The sequence below is a fragment of the Lathamus discolor genome, chromosome 1, assembly GCF_037157495.1.
Source record: "Lathamus discolor isolate bLatDis1 chromosome 1, bLatDis1.hap1, whole genome shotgun sequence".
In the NCBI taxonomy this organism is placed as follows: domain Eukaryota; kingdom Metazoa; phylum Chordata; class Aves; order Psittaciformes; family Psittacidae; genus Lathamus; species Lathamus discolor.
The window spans coordinates 109,982,291-110,000,162 of NC_088884.1; the positions used below are offsets into that span (position 1 = coordinate 109,982,291).

A 17,872-nucleotide genomic window follows, 5' to 3' on the forward strand; every position below is an offset into this window, starting at 1 on the left:
ACCCAAGATGCCATTTTCTCCTGCTTACAATTTTGTTTTTATACTAACAGACTGCTGCATTTTAAATTTTCAAGCTATCACTCAGTTATAACAGCTGCTTCTAGGATTTTAGTGACTCCATTTTTCTGCTGCTATTCGCACTGAGCAACCCCATGTGAGAATATTTAAACTATGAAGACTTGTGTTACGTAAATGGTAAATGAACGGTGAAGTGCAGCAAGGTTGATTTATCTCAGGAATTTGGCATCTGTACTGCCTGCATTTTTGCCAATTAGTTGACTAAGAGCATTTATATACTTTGGTTTTGTCCTTTCCACTCTTTGAATTTCCTATCAGGCACCTGTGAACGATGGTTGCAAATGGATTAAGGACCGAACAACCAAACTTTTATTGCAGAGGCACCAGTCAGATTTGCATCTTAATTTTATCAAGGGTTTAATTGACGGGTAAACAACACACGCATTAAAGAGCTTCCTGTCTTTAAAACACAAGGGTATTTCACTTACTGTACCCCCTACAGGAAGGTTTATACCTAACATAAAAGTTCTTTATCCATCACAGCGTCTCCTGAACCATCAGTCACTTTCTCCTGGTGCTACAAATGTCAGTAATAACATTCAAAAAAAGTTGAAGTCCTCAAATATTAAGGTAGGATTGTCCTTTGAAAGATACTTGTGCAGAAATATCACTCTGGGGGAAGGTAACATGTTTGGTTTCACTTCAGTTCAAAAAAAAGTTCATTAAAAAAAATCTATTTATCTTTGTGAGTCATGTGTTTCTGCCAATGATGACTCTAGGAGTTGACTAAAGTGATTGTGTTGGCACTAATTTGGGAGCTGCGCAGAACACTTTTGGTCATGTTCATAGTCCCAGAGCCTACATACACAGGGACTCAAGTACACCTCCTACTTCCTAGGTCAGAAACATGCCCTGTCAGATCGTATCTTTGCATTCACAAGAGTCCCAGGTAAAAATCAGCCAGAAAAAGAAAACCAGTGCTCCTGGATCAGAAGGGAGCTGTAACATATCCCAGGAAAGAACCAAAACCAAACATTCAGGAAACCCAGGAGGAGAGGCAAGAGGTGAACTTCGTAGCCCTCACACATTGTACTCTAGATGCGACATAGTATTAAACCAGTCAATAAAATCCAACTAGATTTTTTTCCCTAGGTAGCATATGTTGAGGACAAAATTAAGGTTATTCAAAGGCCACTCTGTATATTCTCCTCTTCAAAAGGCTAAAAATTTTTAACATTTAAATGCTTCTTACACATCAAAAACTATTTATACATTCAGAACAGAGCAAGGACTAGAAAGTACTCACAGTAGCATTCATTTTTATTAAGAAACTGCTAATGGACCAAGCCAAAAATTCCTGCCTTTGATTTCACAGCACTGCCCCTATAACCTAAGCACACTGGAAAGACATCAACAACAAGAGATTGAAAGAGGCAAAGGTAGCAAAATCTTATGTACCGCTGCATTTTCCTAGAAGTAGTAAGGATGAGATAAGAGAGTTTACAGCTCTGAGCACACGGAGAGAGTGTGTCTACTAAACTGGAAGTCATTGTTTAGTTTTATTTGTTTGTTTACATATGTTCATTCATCTTCCCACCATCATACTTTCCATTCTTCATCATCACTCTTCTGTGGCACCCACTTTGGCCTTGCCATTTATCTACACAGTACAAGAGGCAGTTTTCCATCAGTGAAAAAGAGCACCCCAGCCACTGTGAGCAGGGACCAGCCAGTCATGGTTCTCCTAGAATAATAATGCTACCTAAATGTCTAAAGCTCTTTTTTAGTTAATAAAAGAGAAAATTACCTTACCATTTACATAGCAAGACCTTTTGTCAATGTCCAAAGTGTAGCCAGGCAAACAGGAGCAGATGTAGGACCCTGGAACATTGATACAGGTTTGGCCACAGGTTCCCAAACCACCTTCAAGGCATTCATCAATATCTGAAACACATTGTTAAACGGATGAAGAAAATTCAGCTAGCAAAGAGAAAGAATACCCTTGACATAATAAATTGGTCAAAGAATTTAATATGTCTTCATTAAAAAAGGAAAGGATGGCTGTATTGTTTTATGCATTAGTATCAGAATTACTGTTTTGTCCATTGTCACAAGCACAGCGATTTTATTTTTCATTAAAAGAGTGTCCAAGGAAATTACCATTCTCCTGGTTTCTGGGCACTCTGGTCTCTGATTGCCCAAACACAGGGAACAGACTTGACTTGTTCTCTGTTACTGTGACTTGCATTATCATTTGCTATGCAAATGCTGCCTGCAGCTGCTTCATTTTATCTTTACTCTCTTTCCACAGTAATAATTTTGCCAACAAATTACCAAACTTCAGGAAATAGCAAAACAGCAAACAGGCCGCCACAGCACTGAGTTCCACAGTGAGCTCATTTTGGTTTGAGCCAGATCTCAAACACACATACAAAACACCAAAACCCCCACAGTATTCTGAGAGCAACGAGCCCAAGCCAAGGCAACAAGCAAATTAATTGGAAACTGGGCTTTTAACTGGTAAAGTAAGTTAGAGGCTTTGGGAATTAAAAGATACTTAATATATTTATGATGTTTTATCAGGAGTTGAGGCAGTAACAATTAAGTCCTAAATTAAGGACTTTATTTTTCAGAGAAAGGTCACCACTGAAGAGCATATTTTGCACTAATAGGAAAGAAATTAACCCCTTTGGTGTTACCATGGATGACTGTCCTAGAAAATTCAGATAAATTTCAGTTCCTACTGAAAACAAATGCATCTGATAGTAACTTCCTGAGGTGCTTGGCATTTGACAGTACCACATCCTGGTATATTTCTTATATATAACCACTGTGAGGGTTGCTATAAAAAGCAGCTTTTTCCTTCCCCACATTCTATTTGATGTCAGTAACTTTTGTTCTGAGTTTTATCATCTGACTTTGCACAGACAGGAGTAAAAAAGAATACAAATTATTTTCAAGGGACACATTTGATTGATTAAGTCACTAAAGGACATTGATTCATAGCCAAAACTACATGTATGTATTGATTTATTCCAAGGATAGCTCACAACAATATTTTTTTTCCCTGTATTCCTTATGAAGCATTTAGGGCAATGGAAATGCTTCTCCATGGGTAACTTATCCAAGATGTTCATTTGAATCAAGTGCAAATTACCACAGTATTTCAGGAGGAGAATTAGATGAGGATTCCCCTAGTTCAAAGAAGGTCAGAAATGGTACCTCATGATAACTACAAGGAACTGCAGTTTAACCAGCTCACACCAGCAATTTGAATTAAATTTCTAGGGAAAGACAAGCAACCAGATTTCTGGTACCCCATGGGTCTGGGAACCTTGCTTCTTTAACCCCTTTAAAAACCTACGTGTAGCAGAAAATGTTTTTGGGCTTCTTGTGCGTCAGGTATCAAAGTTGTCCATAAGAATGTTAATAATTTACAGCCACCTAATGTGTCTGTACAGACTAAGTGACGTTTCCAAATTGTTTTCAGAGTTCTTCCACAATCTTATGTTCCACATAGCAGATGAACTAATTTGACAATGTATGAAACGTAATCAGAGCACATGCAACTGATTTCTGTTGAACAGATTATGAAGGTAAAGCAGAAGCATTTTCAGCAACTTAATTCCATAAAGCACTCTAACCCACAATCTTCTTCAAGCAATCGGCTTTCAGGAGCATATTTTCCCACACACACTAGTGATGTACATGCCATTCTCCACCGCATTAAAAGAGTAACTCCTCCAAATCCCCTCTCGAAAGGTTTGACTATCTTAGAAGTTTGTTAATGGCCTACAGAAACCAAGAGCTCCAGGTTGCCAATTTAAAACTAGCTACTTCTGACTAACATTGCCTGTATGTGTTTTAAACAGAAGAGCTCTTTGACAGCCCATACAGGAGGGCTTTCGTGACCTCAGCTCATTGTCACAGCTGCTGTCAGTAGCAGTGGAGACCTGAAGGAGTCTGCAGGTATGGACAGTGTTTGCATCTCTCCTTGAAGCACTGGTTTTCAAAGGGAGTAACTGGCTGACTAAGCTGGACAGCTAATCTGATCTGGTCACCAGTACAAAACTAGGTACAAGACTGTGTCGATAAAGGCTACAGTGTAGTTTATGTCAGTCAATATACTTTTATGACAATAGTAGCTTGTTAAATAAACCTGATATTATTCCTATAAGGAAATCACAAGTCTGAGTGATAAAGGCGACTGTGTAGATGCAGCATTGCTAAAGACAGAGAGCAATGTGAAACACTGATGAGAGAACTATTATTTGATCAATAAAGAGTACATTAAATAAGAATAAGAAAGGTAGGTCTGACCTACAGATTGTGTTCATACTGGACAGAAAAGTGACCTCTTAGCATGTTACTGGGCAAGAAAATTCAAATCACAACACATATAAACACAGGAGAAATGAATGACAGTGGAGAAATAATTTTACTTCTGTGTACGACAATGTTGAGACTGTATTGGCACACTGCTTGTACTTCTTAGATATTGGTTGTTAAAGGATCCTGGAAAATAAGGAAGTGTATACAACAAGGATAGAAAGTGTGATTTGAGGGTAAGGAAAAGTGCCTTTCTGTGAGACACTTAAAGAACTCAGTCTGCTTAGATTATCAGAAAGAGGCTTGGGAGAGGGATTGATCATAGTATATAAATACCTTCATAAAGAAAAAGTACCTTATTTTCTAAAGAACACTATAATCTTTTGCAGGAAAGATTTAATAACGACTGATGGCTGAGAACTGAAGTCAGAGAAATCAGATGTAAACATTTAGTTCCCATTTTAACAGGAAGTGTGATTGCCTAACGGAACAAGCTACCAAGAAAAACTGTGAAGGTATGGAAAACATCTGTGGATATATTCAAGTCAGGATCACATTGGGAAGACATACTTTAACCAAGCACAGATTACTGAGCTATGTACCTAGGTAACTTGGTACAATGACCTGTTATTTACAGGATGGATTTTCTAGCTTTATATGAGTGTACAAAACTGACTCTCCAAGAAAGACCATGCTGATTGATCAGTCTACAAGAATTTACACTGCCTCCCAGTAATTGTTCCTGAAGAAAGGATTTCAGGGTTATCGATCTGCCCATTTTCATCCCCACCAAAGTTCACATAATAAAGCAACTCTCACCCATGCTGAAAAGCAAGCAATCGCCCCAGCTGAAGAAAGGCTATAGAGGAAGAATAACAGTTCAATAAAAGATGAGGGGTTCAGTGGTGACAGGCAGCTCAGCCACTGGAGAATGCCCCTTCCAGAGGTAAACAGGAAACACCAACAGACACAGCACTATTGTAAAACATGTAACAGCACTATGAACATTTAGCTTTTACGGTGCTAACAATGGAAGAGGGTCCTATGCTCTCTTCTTTGCTTAAAGTACAAAAAAAAAAAAAAAAAAAAAGAGAAAAGAAAAGGGGAAAGGGGAAGGCTGTTTCTTGAGGTTTAGGAGAACTTGATCATAAAACCATCCATCAGGTGTAACTAGCAGTGCCTTCACCTGCACTCTTAGTGCCAAAACAAAGCACGGAGTTGCATCCTCCTGTAGCTGTTTTACGTGTCCTGGCAACCACATCCCCCAGTGGGAACTTTACCCTGTGAAAGAAATCGGCTTAGTGAACACAAAAGCTGTCTGCAATGGCCTGACAGCCAGCCTTGAAAGGAAGAATGAGGTTCTGGTCAGTCCTCAAAGGCTTCTTTATGCAAAAAATGCCTTGAGAATCAGCAAAACCGATGAATCATGTCATCATGATGTTGGCAGCTCTCAATGACTTTGCATACAAATATGCTACTTTATAGAGAGTCCTGAGAAATGCTCTGCTTGCAGAAGGTGAAGCATTAGTATGCCTGGCAGGGATACAGAGAAACCACAGTGAGCCAGAACTTGCTTTTCATTATGGCCCCAAATACATACATTATATACATAAAATATGCATGTGCAGATACACACATTCAAATAACCTCACTCAAATTTGGCTCCTTTGGAGCTGGGCTGGGAATTAATGCAATTTGCTGTATCTAGCCACCACCATAATCTTTTCAACAAGGTTGAACATGAAATTTCATCTGGGTTACAAAGAAAGCAGCTCATGCTTTTTATCTATTTTGTTAAAAGCGTGCGTCTCAAAGAGATGGAAAAACGTGTTCCATCTATCAGCAGGCCACAATAAGATAGATGAGGCACAGCTCAGTACCTTCTCTCTCTGATTTTGAATGAGGTTTAAAGTACAACCTGATCACCCACAATTCTTGAAAGATAGATGCTATGAAGTGCTCGAATACTATGGTAAGAACCACAATGTGAATACAATAAGGTCATTACCAACTCCTGAACAATTCCAGTCCAGAGCCACAGAGGTGGTCATATCACAGATATGAGAGCAAGAGCAATCATATGATTTAATCAAGTGTAAAGTAGAATCAAATTTAAAATAGAAATAAAATTTAGAAAGCATTTTTAGATATCTTGAAAAGAAAAGGTAAAAAAATATCTCAAGGGACTACGGTGTCCTGATTTTTTTACCCTTCTGGACTCAGACCTCAAAGGTTTGGGGACTAAAATGAAAAAAACAAAACAAAACAAAGATTGGCTTTTGTCTTCAGAATAAATTCTATGTGTAAATTAGCAACTACAAAATGGATGTCTGCTTTCTGGATCATGTAACTTGCAACATAATATTACTGGCTTGCCTTTCAAAGATGAAGTTAATGAGGCTGTCACTTGGCCCTCTTTGAAAAACATCAACAAATACCATCATCTAGATACCTTTAAAATCAGGTTTCAACCTGGATACTAGAAAGTTGTCAATTTTGTTTAAAACAGAACATAATATTAATATCTTCTATTTTCTACTGAGCAAAACTGATGATGAGTCTTACAGTATTAACCAATGGTCCTGGAGTCTGCCCTTTAGCCCTGTTCAGGGTTAAGCTTCATGTGAAGTGTGATACCACTTCTGTCACTTCTTGTAAAAGATTTATCTCCTTCCTATTTTGATATAAGATTTTACAGCTAAAGATAGTAATTGTCCACATTCAGCTGTATCCAATCTCCAGAGAATTCAATGGGAATCTTCTTGTGAATTGGTCTCTGGGCTCAGACCCATATTCAAGAATTCCTCACTACTATATAGTAACAATATTTTCAAGCATCTTTCCCCAGGGCAGTATAATATAAAGTGAGCTAGCTGAAAGACAGCTACTGAAAGCAAGGAAACAAGCACGCCTTGGCTGCAGCTCGTCTGAAATACAGGGGGATACAGTAGGGTCGCAACAGGTTTATCCGTATGTCTTAACAGAGGTCGACAGCACAGTTATACATTTCACTGGCTCTTACGACTCCTTATGCAATTTTGAAAAGAAAGGATAACTGTAAGTTACTGAGGTTCTGGCATTTCATATTTCACATAATATAACATAAGAAGTTTTAACAGTATGTGTTCAGAAGGCTGTATGGAGCAAAGTGAAGCCAGGATTTAGCTAATTAAGATAAATTAAAAATGTAACACAAAGAGGAATAACTTAATATTCCTCATCAGCAGTGCTGCATGGCAGGAGAGTGGTGAACAGTAAGAAATGAAGGAAAGCTTGAGACACACAGAGAAGCATCTGACCAAAAAAGCTGACCTATATAGCTGCAGTTGTCACCTTCAATTGCAGGCTGTAGCTCGGCAGGAATGTGCAGCATGTTAGCCCTGAAGAAGTGACAAGTTCTAATCAGCTAATGCCAGAAGTTAGTAGAGATGTGTGGAATTTAAGGTAAAACTTCAATTTGTGGGTGTGTTTTGCCTTCTTAAAAAACCTTTTAACAATATCGATGTTTGTTTGTTTTTTCCTCTAGTAACTGTCTCCCTTTGTTTTTAAAACTGACAAAGTGATTATTCAAAGTCAGCCCTGAAGCCACAGTACACCTCCAATATCCAGAGCGTAATATCTTTACCTAGGATAGGCCGAGACTGACAGGCATTAATGTCTAGTCTAAAACTGATAATGCAAGGGGCTGCTGCAGGGGTTTCTTCAGATAAACAGTGTCACGCGGGAAACTTTTTGGTCTTGAGTGGGGAAAGCGTCTATACAACATGAGAGAATAAAAAAATAGTTCTGTTAAAGAAGTACTTCAGGAAGGCACAGACAACTGATTCCAATAGGCACAAGGCTCATCCTCTGGCGTACCACGCATGCAGAAATCGAAGCTTCCCAGGACCAACTTTGAACATGTTATTACCTTGTAGGAATAATAACACCTGTGTAGCCCAGACTGTGCAACATAGAATCAGTGAAAGATGAGATGTGCTAGGGTATCTTTTTAATTAGAGACCATTGCATTACAGGGGATTAAGCAAAAGGGAGATTCTGACATGAAACGTAAGACTGAAGGATGCTTTGGTGGAACGGATTCCTCCTGTCCTTTCCTCTGTGTGCTGGATACACAAGTCATGCTTTGACCAGGAGACCGGATCTACGATATTCTAGTTCATCACTTATGTGAGAGAGAGGGTGCAGTGGAAGCAAGTGGTAGGAAGCTGTAGGCAGGCTTTGAAGGTAATAGTGGGCATAAAAGTGGTGAGTGGGAGACATGACTCATACTACTGAACTGTGAACAGTGACAGCAAGCTGAACTGTGGCTTGGCGACCATTCTTGGTGAGCTGTAATAAATATACCAATTGTAAAGCGTTCTTTATCGCCTGTGACTGTGGTGGCATTTCGCCAGCCATAAGGACTACCATGAACTGGGAAAGTGTCTGCTGTCTGTTAGTGAATTGTTACAAGCCACACTTACTGGAAAGTGTGTAGGCTTTTCTAGATTTATTTTCCATACTGACACTATGGATGAAAGTCTAGGTCGTCCTCTTCTTACATTGCTAAATAGCACTTCTTAATTAGTTCCTTTTATTTCTAGGGATGGTCAAAGATCAAAGACCTTCTCATCCTGTGGAAGGATAATGAAATATAACCCTAAATGTCTCACATAATTTTATACAGCTATTTTAAGAGAGATTATTTGGATCCTGACTTGGTATGCCAAGAGAGGAGAGGCCTTTCAGAGGGGCCCACAACAGCAAAGTTTGTAAGACAGAAAGTATGGGAGGACAGGTCATGAGGTCAGAACAAGACTAGTCTGGTAAATGAACATATCCATTTATCAGCAAGTTATGGTAGATTGGAAGCACTTTTGCAGTTTTTGTCATTGCCGTCTTGACTTAACCACTTATTTTAAACCGATGTCAGAACGGAGGACTCAGTTACCTTTAAATAACCCATCTTTCTTAGACTCCGGTGAAAACATGCAGCCTTCTTCCTCTAAAGAAAAATGGTCTGGGCTACACAGGAGTTATTATTCTTACAAAAGATCTCTATTACTATTTCTTGCAAAGTCTGATGACCTACTTGTCATTCCATTTTGGTGCTTTACCTAGAGCTGCCCCCATTCATACAGCACCTGAATGTGTCTAATTTTCAAGAGAAAAGACATAACGCAGGACAGGTTATGTCTCTATTAGAGGAAGAGTGATGTACAACAATATGCAAAATACGTCAACTGGAATAAAAAAATACATCTTTGAAGCCTTTTAAATGTCGGTATTTAGAGTGCATTTTGACTCTTTAAACAATAGTCAAGCAATTCCCTTCGTGTCAGAAGGATTCTTTTGTAATACATGAGCTCTTAATTGGGCAAACCAATAATGTAGAAGTCATAACCAATGTACATCAGAGTTAGCTTGTGGAAGCTATGTACATATTACCAAATGGTGTGGACCCAAAGGACTGCATCTGTAAGGTTTAACAGTTGCTAAAGGTATGACATGCACACTGTATATATTTCAGGTCGAGGCTGTGGAGAACCAGGTCTAGTCTGGTCCCATAGACCAAACGGCCATCAACAGTGCAGAGGATAGACGCTCTCCTATGGGAACAATTTCTGGTTTAGGTTGGCCTAGAGGGAGTTCAGTTTGTGTGCACTGAGAGTGACCCATAGTGTGAAGACAAGCATAGTAAGAGGTGGCAGCAAGGAGATTAGTTTCAGAAGTACGCTTCTCATTTGAATTGAAGTATCAGTGTGGAAGCACCCTAGGTGTGTTTGGCTCTCAGATAAACCTTCAGTCAGCTTTATAATTTGCACACAAGAAAAAAGGCCAAGCTCCTCCTCTGTCAATACAAGTCCGTTTAACATGCATACTTGTATTTTCAGCTTACAAGATGGCATTTCTCGGCAGAATGCACAGAGGAGGCACCTGTTATTAATTTACTGGAATCATGTCAAGAACTGAGTCAGAGCCTCTGAAGCCCAAGCAATCTAAGGCAAAAGCATTAACTCCATGTATTAGGTCTGTTTGCTTGAATCCTTACAGAGTGCTTCCTCATCTCCTTACTGCAAAGCCCACTCCATTGGCTCTGGTTTTCTAAAAAAATGTGGACTTTAAGGTAGCAAGATAATGAGAAGGGTTCTGACATTCTTTGCCTTACACTTTGCAAAGAATAGGAACCGGTATTTTACCTCCATTAATATAACCACTTCCATATCAGTAGAGGTGATTATGCTAATATTAGAGTCATACATTTCACTCAGACATTAGTACTACAGTATCAAATGCCTGTGATTCATGTATTGTATGAAACATATTATTAAATATAAGCATGCATATCTACATGCACTAATAAACATGGAAAGAACAGTTTTCAAAGTTGTCTAGCCCACATCTAAGTGTATAATAATACATAATTATTAAAATACTTTCTATATGCATATAGAAATGCAAAAATACACCAATATACAAATTATATCTATACAGAAGCATGAATATGAGCATGCACATGTACTGAAAATGCAGACACAATAGAGATATGTCAATGAATTCTGGTAACTAGGGAACAGTTCAGATCTCTTAATGAACACATAAAAATTTATCCTGCTTTCTGAGAAAGAAAATCACAGAGAAGTGACTGATTTTTGAACAACTAAATAAAATGAGTTCTATTCATTATGACAAGCAAAAGGTATCGAGAGGCTGATTTATCAGTTCTGCCAGTACAACGCACAAGCAATCTGCAAAGAAACTCTTTGAAAATTATGAAGTTCAATTAAGAGAATACAAATACAGTTCTCTTAATCTGTGAATGGCCAGGAAACTTACCTATACAAGCAGAGTTTTCAGTCTTCAATCTGTAGCCATTAGGACAGTTCCAGTGCTGCAGAGCTGAGAGGCTGACAAAGCCAATTTTAAAAACCACTGATAAAAAAGCAACAAGGAAGAGAAACATAATCTTGAGGGGTTTTTTCTGAATTGTCACTAGAAAAAAACTAGCCTGTATTCAGTCATATCCAGGGCAAGATGAGCATGTGTAATCCCAAAAGGTTTCTGCAATCTCCTACATTACACTCAGACATCTTATCACAATACCAAGTTTTATCTTTGCCTTGCTTTTCTTGTCACTTTAGCCCTTACTGTGTCTGGCCACAACCTTGAAGAAATTCCTGGGAGATTTCTTCCACACACACGTCGGGGGTTTTCTCTCCCTCTTGCTTTTCTTTCTTTTTTTTTTTCTTTTTTGGAAGCCAAGTATGAAATGCCTGACACCCTTGCCACAAAATTAACACAGCTTAAAAGCAACGCTAGCAAGGATCACTGCGAACCTCCTCGCAACAAGCAAAGCTGCTGTTTAAATCTTAAAAGCAGCAGATTTGGAAAACTGTTCACCACAGCCTTTAGTGGAGTACAGGGAGCGAGATCTTCAGGTACTTTCCTTCTCCAAAACGCGGTTGCTTTTTGCATACAAACTTGGATGGAGTTCTCTTTTCTTTTTAAAGCTTCGCTTGCCCCACCTCTTCTCTTTTTAGTACCACTTGAGTGAACCCTGTGTTTGCAAATAGTAATGTGGTCAGTTCCTTACTACAGGGAACTGAGCCAGAATGCAGATACCCAGCCACACATAATAAATAAAGTCTATTTAGAAAAGCAGCCCCTCCTGCTTGAGAACTACCTGCAGCATGCCAGCTAAGTTTTATTTCTCAGAGACTGTAGGCAGGTTTATACCATGCCTGTTCAACCGTGATTAGCAGCATTCATTTTCATATTGTCATGTTTTACCACCAGAAACAAACTTTGTCATCAAAACATTTCATGCAAAAACGGGGAAAAAAAAAAAAGTCCTTCTGGTCTCTCTGATACATTTCAACTGAAAATTCAAATTGGCTTAAGGTGAAGTTCAGATGTAGGGTGTGCGTTTGTAATACTGATTTCAAAGAAGCTGCAACCATCTCTCTAAGGTCTGAATTTGGCCCTTCTGCATTTCCAGGAAAATACTTGCTGTCCGAGATGGGGCCAACGTCTTCTGAGTCTGCATCTCATGTCTCACAGTCATTTATTCGCGCACATCAGTGCTGTGAAAAGCTACTGTTATGATGCAGTGCTCTTTTGCACTTGTTTTGTTGAGGTATATAAACTAGAGAAATTCCAGGTGCATCAAGCTCATAATTCTTCCAGTATTGAAAAAAATCCTCCATTTTTCCAGTCTTTCAGCCCAGAACTGCAAAGCTCTAGAGCACAAGAATAAGTAATTTGCTGAAGTTTGAATTTGCTGAGATTCAAGCAGGTGTTTAAATGGTCAACTGTGCCAGGCTTTGTTGGGCTAACTACTGTGAGGCATTCTGGTTCTGTCACTTTTTTCTTCCTCCTCTCCCCCCCCCCCCCCCCTTTTTTTGTTTTTGTTTTTAATTTCTGCAATGTTATATTGAAGTAAATATTAATGCAACAGCTGGATACAGCAGCAGCATCAGACAGTAACCTACAACTGTATGAGTTCCATCTCTGGGAATTCTGTCAACCCAGTATTTGGTTGAATCGATGAGTCCAGATTTGCGCTGTCAGAAAATAAGCATGAAACCTAATTATAAATTGGGCCAAGCTCCATTAAAAGCAACAGCTTCTTGATGTTTCTGCCTGTGTGCAGGCACACTCTACTAGTTTCCTTGCTTCACCACTGCTACAGCTAATGCAACTGATTAAATCTGGCCTGACAAATGGCAGCCACATTTCCATATACTCTGCTCAGAACTGAGTCTCTATTCTGCATGCTATAAAACACAATAACAGCAATGTAAATTATGCAGGGCTAGACTCATGCCAAACAGCATCTGCTTCCCCAAATAGTCCTCTGGAATACAAAAGGGCAATCAGTGTGAAAACACAGTATAATGCCATCCCATCTAGGATTACAGGGTCCTACCCACGAGCTGTGGTACGTTCCACATGAACCTTTTTTACTAATTCTGCAGCCATCGGTTCCTCCTCACATGGTTTTCTTCACTGTTCAAACTGGGAGCTGGCAACCTAAACAGCTCAAAAGGAATGTGTCACTTCTTTGTGAGCAACCACCAGCAGTGTTTGCTAGACTGTGAGGGTGGCCATCCCAGCACAGCCCTGACCTCTTCCAGGGCAGACTCAGACAAACCCACTGAAGGAGACAAAACTAATAAGCTCTCCCTTTCCTATTAAAACCCAGAAGCAATTTATGCCTTACCCATGTTGTCTTAGTCTCTCATTTGCACACTGTCGTTTCTGAACTCCCTTAATCTCTAAACCACCAGCACGCCCCCCCCCCAATCCTTTTCCCCTTTTTTGCCTTTACTCAAAACACAAGAGAGGCATGCACCAGAATTTCTCATTTTTCTCTAAAGTAAAAGTGAAGACAGAACTGTCTAACTCACCAATACCACAATGATCTTTTCTGGAAAAAGAGATCCTTTCACTGCAGTCAGGTAAAGAGTGATTAATAAAGTCATTAATTTTACTATCCTAGAAGCATAGAAATGGTTTAAAAACGAAGAAAAATCTCTTAATAGTGGGATTACTTTTTTTACCCTCAAAACCCAAATATAGCTCAGGTCAGAAGTAACACTGAGACCCATAATATGATCTAGGCTTAAGGATGTTACATGAATAAGTTAATAAGTTACATGAAAGTGAACAAGACCCTTAGACCAAGCCAGAAAGTTCTCAATTAAATATGAAATGCATCAGGTTGTACCACGCCTGAACTTTTTAAACATACCATTTTTCACCAAACGAGCGTACTGCACACAATAATCCCGTCACACCTAAAGTCATTTAGCATTTAAGAAGTTGTTCAAACTTGTTTCTACAAACTATTGTGTTCACCTAGAGCTATTAAGTACAAAAATTTATTCTAGCACTTATATAATAAATCAGAGTAAATTAACACAGCAGTCTCATTTGTAGGGCTCACCACAGAATCAGTTCAAATGATCTTAAAACTATTTGTCCAGTTCACCAAATGAGAACTGACTTAGTTTAACTTGACCTGCTGATTCAAGAGACCGATGAGCAACAAATACCCATTATTAGTCTTTTCTTTTGGACTTCCTGCTATCTTAGCTAGCTTTGGAAAGCTTGCTCTGACAAAGCTGGTAAAAACCAGCTAGCAATTCAAATGGAGAGGGTCTTCTCCTCTACCTCTGGCAAAGTTCTGCTGCTACCTAGCTCAAGGACAGTGTGTTCTGACTGTTTCTACACTGTGAAGTAAATAGCCCTCCATCAGTTTCCCAGGGTTTTCAGTATCTATATTGTATTAGCATGTACTGGTTTTTGTTCTTGCTTACTGTGCATTAGACTAGCTTGTTAGCACTTTGACTTCTTTTCTTGTCAGGCTCTGAAAGTCTGATTCTAGCTTTAGGCATATTCTAATCTGGTTAAAATCACATTTAATAGTCATCAAAATCCCAATTACTGCCAACACAGGTTAATAATTAAATGCAAGAGTTCACTGAAATAGCATAGGAAATGTGTAGTGGCCATCTCTAGTACAAATAGCACAGAGCAGTGAGGAACACTCAGATCCTGCCGAACAGCTTCTAGATCCCCCTCCAGTGGTCCCAGGGAACCTGCCAGCCCCTGGTCAACATGCTGTGTCATTCTGTCAGAAAAGGTACTAGTGCAGGAGCTGATTGGCACAAGCAACTTTTATGGTTATACTGGAGATTCCCAACCGCCTTCAGGAAAAATACACCTTTATGTAAACCATGCATTACACGTACTTACTGAAGTCTGATCTCGGGGTCAGTGTGGGAATGGCTGACTCTGATCACACAACTTTCTCTGACGTGACACTACTTGATTCAGTACTGCTAACGTAATTTAAGCAGGTTGAGCCTGCATTGTGTATAATTCTGACAAAAGGGACATTATGCAATATTAAATTGCCTGTCAGACAGAGCAGGGGGAGGCACAGCATGAGAGGAGTGGCATATTCCGGTGATCTCAGAAAGCCAGGAATGCCTGAAATCTCCTCCCAAGGTATGATGGCCATTCTGGTTTCATCCTCGAGCATGTCACTTATTGTTCTCTTCAACAATTTAAGATAATATTTGTCTGGCAGGATGTTGTAATTTAATTTATTAGTAAAATTAATTAAAGAGCAGGGCTTTGAATCATGAAAGGTTTATGAAAACCAAGTGTTATTGTAAATAATAAGCGTTATTGCAAATAATCTCTTTCCAGTTGTCTCAATTGCTTTCAGAGCAGCAAGTATGACAAAAAGTCACTGCATTTTTTTTTTTGGTAGTTTGAGACCCCTGTCCTTTCTGCTAAGGTTACAATTTTTCCTACTGCAATCTGATCTTAAGGAAAAGACAAAAAAAGTCTGTGTTAAAACCATACTGTTAATTATAACCAATACCATCTTTTTAAGGCAGTTTTAAGTTTAACATTTTGACAGGCACCTTTTACCAGCTGCTGCACAGTGCATACTATTTCATCAGCTAGACCACTCTGGAATCCACAGAAGGATCAAGAAAGAAAGTTAAATATGCTCTCTCTTATATCCAGACAGCCAGAACAAGAGCAAAACATTCTAGGAAGCCACGTAACACATTACTGACTTATGACATTTATCAATGTTAGATGACTACATTAGGCCTCTATGTTAGCAGATATAAAGGAGTAGTTAAATAGCATGCCTGAAACGGTCATTTGGCTCTCTGAAATGGAGATAAAAGGTGAAGATAAAGCAAGCCGTTTGTTAGCATGAATAAAGTGTATGCAGCTTGCTACATGAGAACGTTTAAGAAAGGGTCTTGATAACAGGTATGGCATTAGTTCACTATCAAGGTTGAAAATGTAGCCTCCTCATGTTTTCTTTTTGCTGTGTTTCCATACCAGGGGTGGCTCTGATTCACCCACAGCAGAATTATTTCTAGTTCACATAGTGCAACAGCCACTCTAACAGATCTCTGAGAGCAAAGGCACCAGCTGAAATCTCATTTCAGTGATTTTCAGGCTTGCTGAGCACCCACCATTTCACTGATACCAGTAAGATATTGGGATTTTAAATATCAGTCCATAGGTTCTTATTTTGAGTCCACCTATCACAGGTATTGCTACTTTTATTCTTTTTTATCCCACAAGTTCTGGGCTGGGAAGATGAGTAATTAGAATTACTTTTTCAGTCAACTTTTGTCCCTACATTGCAGACCTTTTCAGATGGTTCTTCTTGTGACCATGATGTGCTTCCAAAAATAAACACCAGGGAACATTTTTTGGTTTTGCTTCACAACTGGCTCTGTGGAACAGAATCACTGCATTTACCGATCAAATCCACTTTGTCAGATTAACCCCATTTCACCTAGTTCTATCACACCTCAGAGGCAGAATCAAACAAGATGGACAATAAACAGGCGTGGAATTAGAAACAGGCATTGCTGTAGTCAGCTTTCCACAGCAAGTGCACCTGAGATGAACTCAAAAGACTAGAATTACCAGAGATGTTGTCAGAGCCTGGTACCAAGCTCCTGTGAGCAGACTGCAGGATGCTCCCAGCTGCTGCCACACTCAGACACTCTCAAGGAGGTGAAGACTGCCTGAGCATGCTGCAAGCCACATTCTTTCCATGGAAATTTAACATTTTGCTGTATGTGGCCAGGCAGCTGGTGCCTGAGGGATTCGTCAGTGGATTGGTGGGCAACCGAGAGCAGGGGTAACCAAATGTATTTCTAACTGCCAGGAATGTTCATTTCCCTACAATTCGTTGCACAGATTTAAGAGATCTTGAGAAGCAAATATGTCTTAATGGCTCAATATTTGAACTTTGAGAATTTCCTGAAGAATTTGCCCAGAGCCTGCTGAAAGTAAGCTTGCACTGGAAGTGCAAGTTTTTGATGTGCTGTCATTTGCCATGTGAGATAATATTACAGGCAGCGAGCAAATCTAAAGCAAAACACTATATAGTTGTCAGATGCTACCCACAAATGGCCATAAGAGTCCTGCATGTGGATTTCTTATACCATATGAGGAAGTAGTTGGTACAGAAAGCAGCAAGTGATCAGCAAAGGGCTCTGCCGTGGAGGAGGCAGCTTGACCTGACACCACCTCAGAGAGAGCCTCACAGCTGCAGGCGGTGCAGTGCCAGGGCCTATCACAGACCCAAATGCCTCTGTGAGCATGATATCCCAGAACCTGGCATCCAAACCCTGCAGCTACCAAACACACCCTGCTTGAGGCCACAGCTGTCAATTCTCTATCTAGACAGGGACAAGGAGAGAAGAGCAGGGCAGAAAAAGGCAGGCGTTTTAAGTACAAGCAATAGCTCACATTATATTTAACTTTTAGATAATGGTTCTGCATACTCCAAAGCTTCAGACAGATACTGTATTGCTGGTAGAAATGTGAATACAGAGGCTCCCTTTCAGACTCAAGTGCCATGGATGATTTCATAAAAGGGAGAAGCAGTTCTTCACAGTAGTCCCTTTGCCTCTGGAGCCCTGTACAACACTACTGCACTACAGGAATCCCCTGAGATTACCCATAGGGGTCAGAATTAGTATTA

The 17,872-nt window shown here is 39.6% G+C and overlaps 1 protein-coding gene across 1 annotated transcript in view; it reads right to left on the reverse strand.

Annotated features, from left to right (window-relative positions):
- Positions 1-11,293, reverse strand: part of EGF (epidermal growth factor) — a 60,215-nt gene extending 48,922 nt beyond the window's left edge. Inside the window, exons 1-2 of the mRNA XM_065665218.1 lie at positions 11,167-11,293; positions 1,831-1,962 (exon numbers count right to left, since the gene is read on the reverse strand). Of these exons, the coding sequence (XP_065521290.1) occupies positions 1,831-1,962; positions 11,167-11,293 (259 nt within the window). The remainder of the gene's footprint in view (positions 1-1,830; positions 1,963-11,166) is intronic.
- Positions 11,294-17,872: the final 6,579 nt, after the last annotated feature.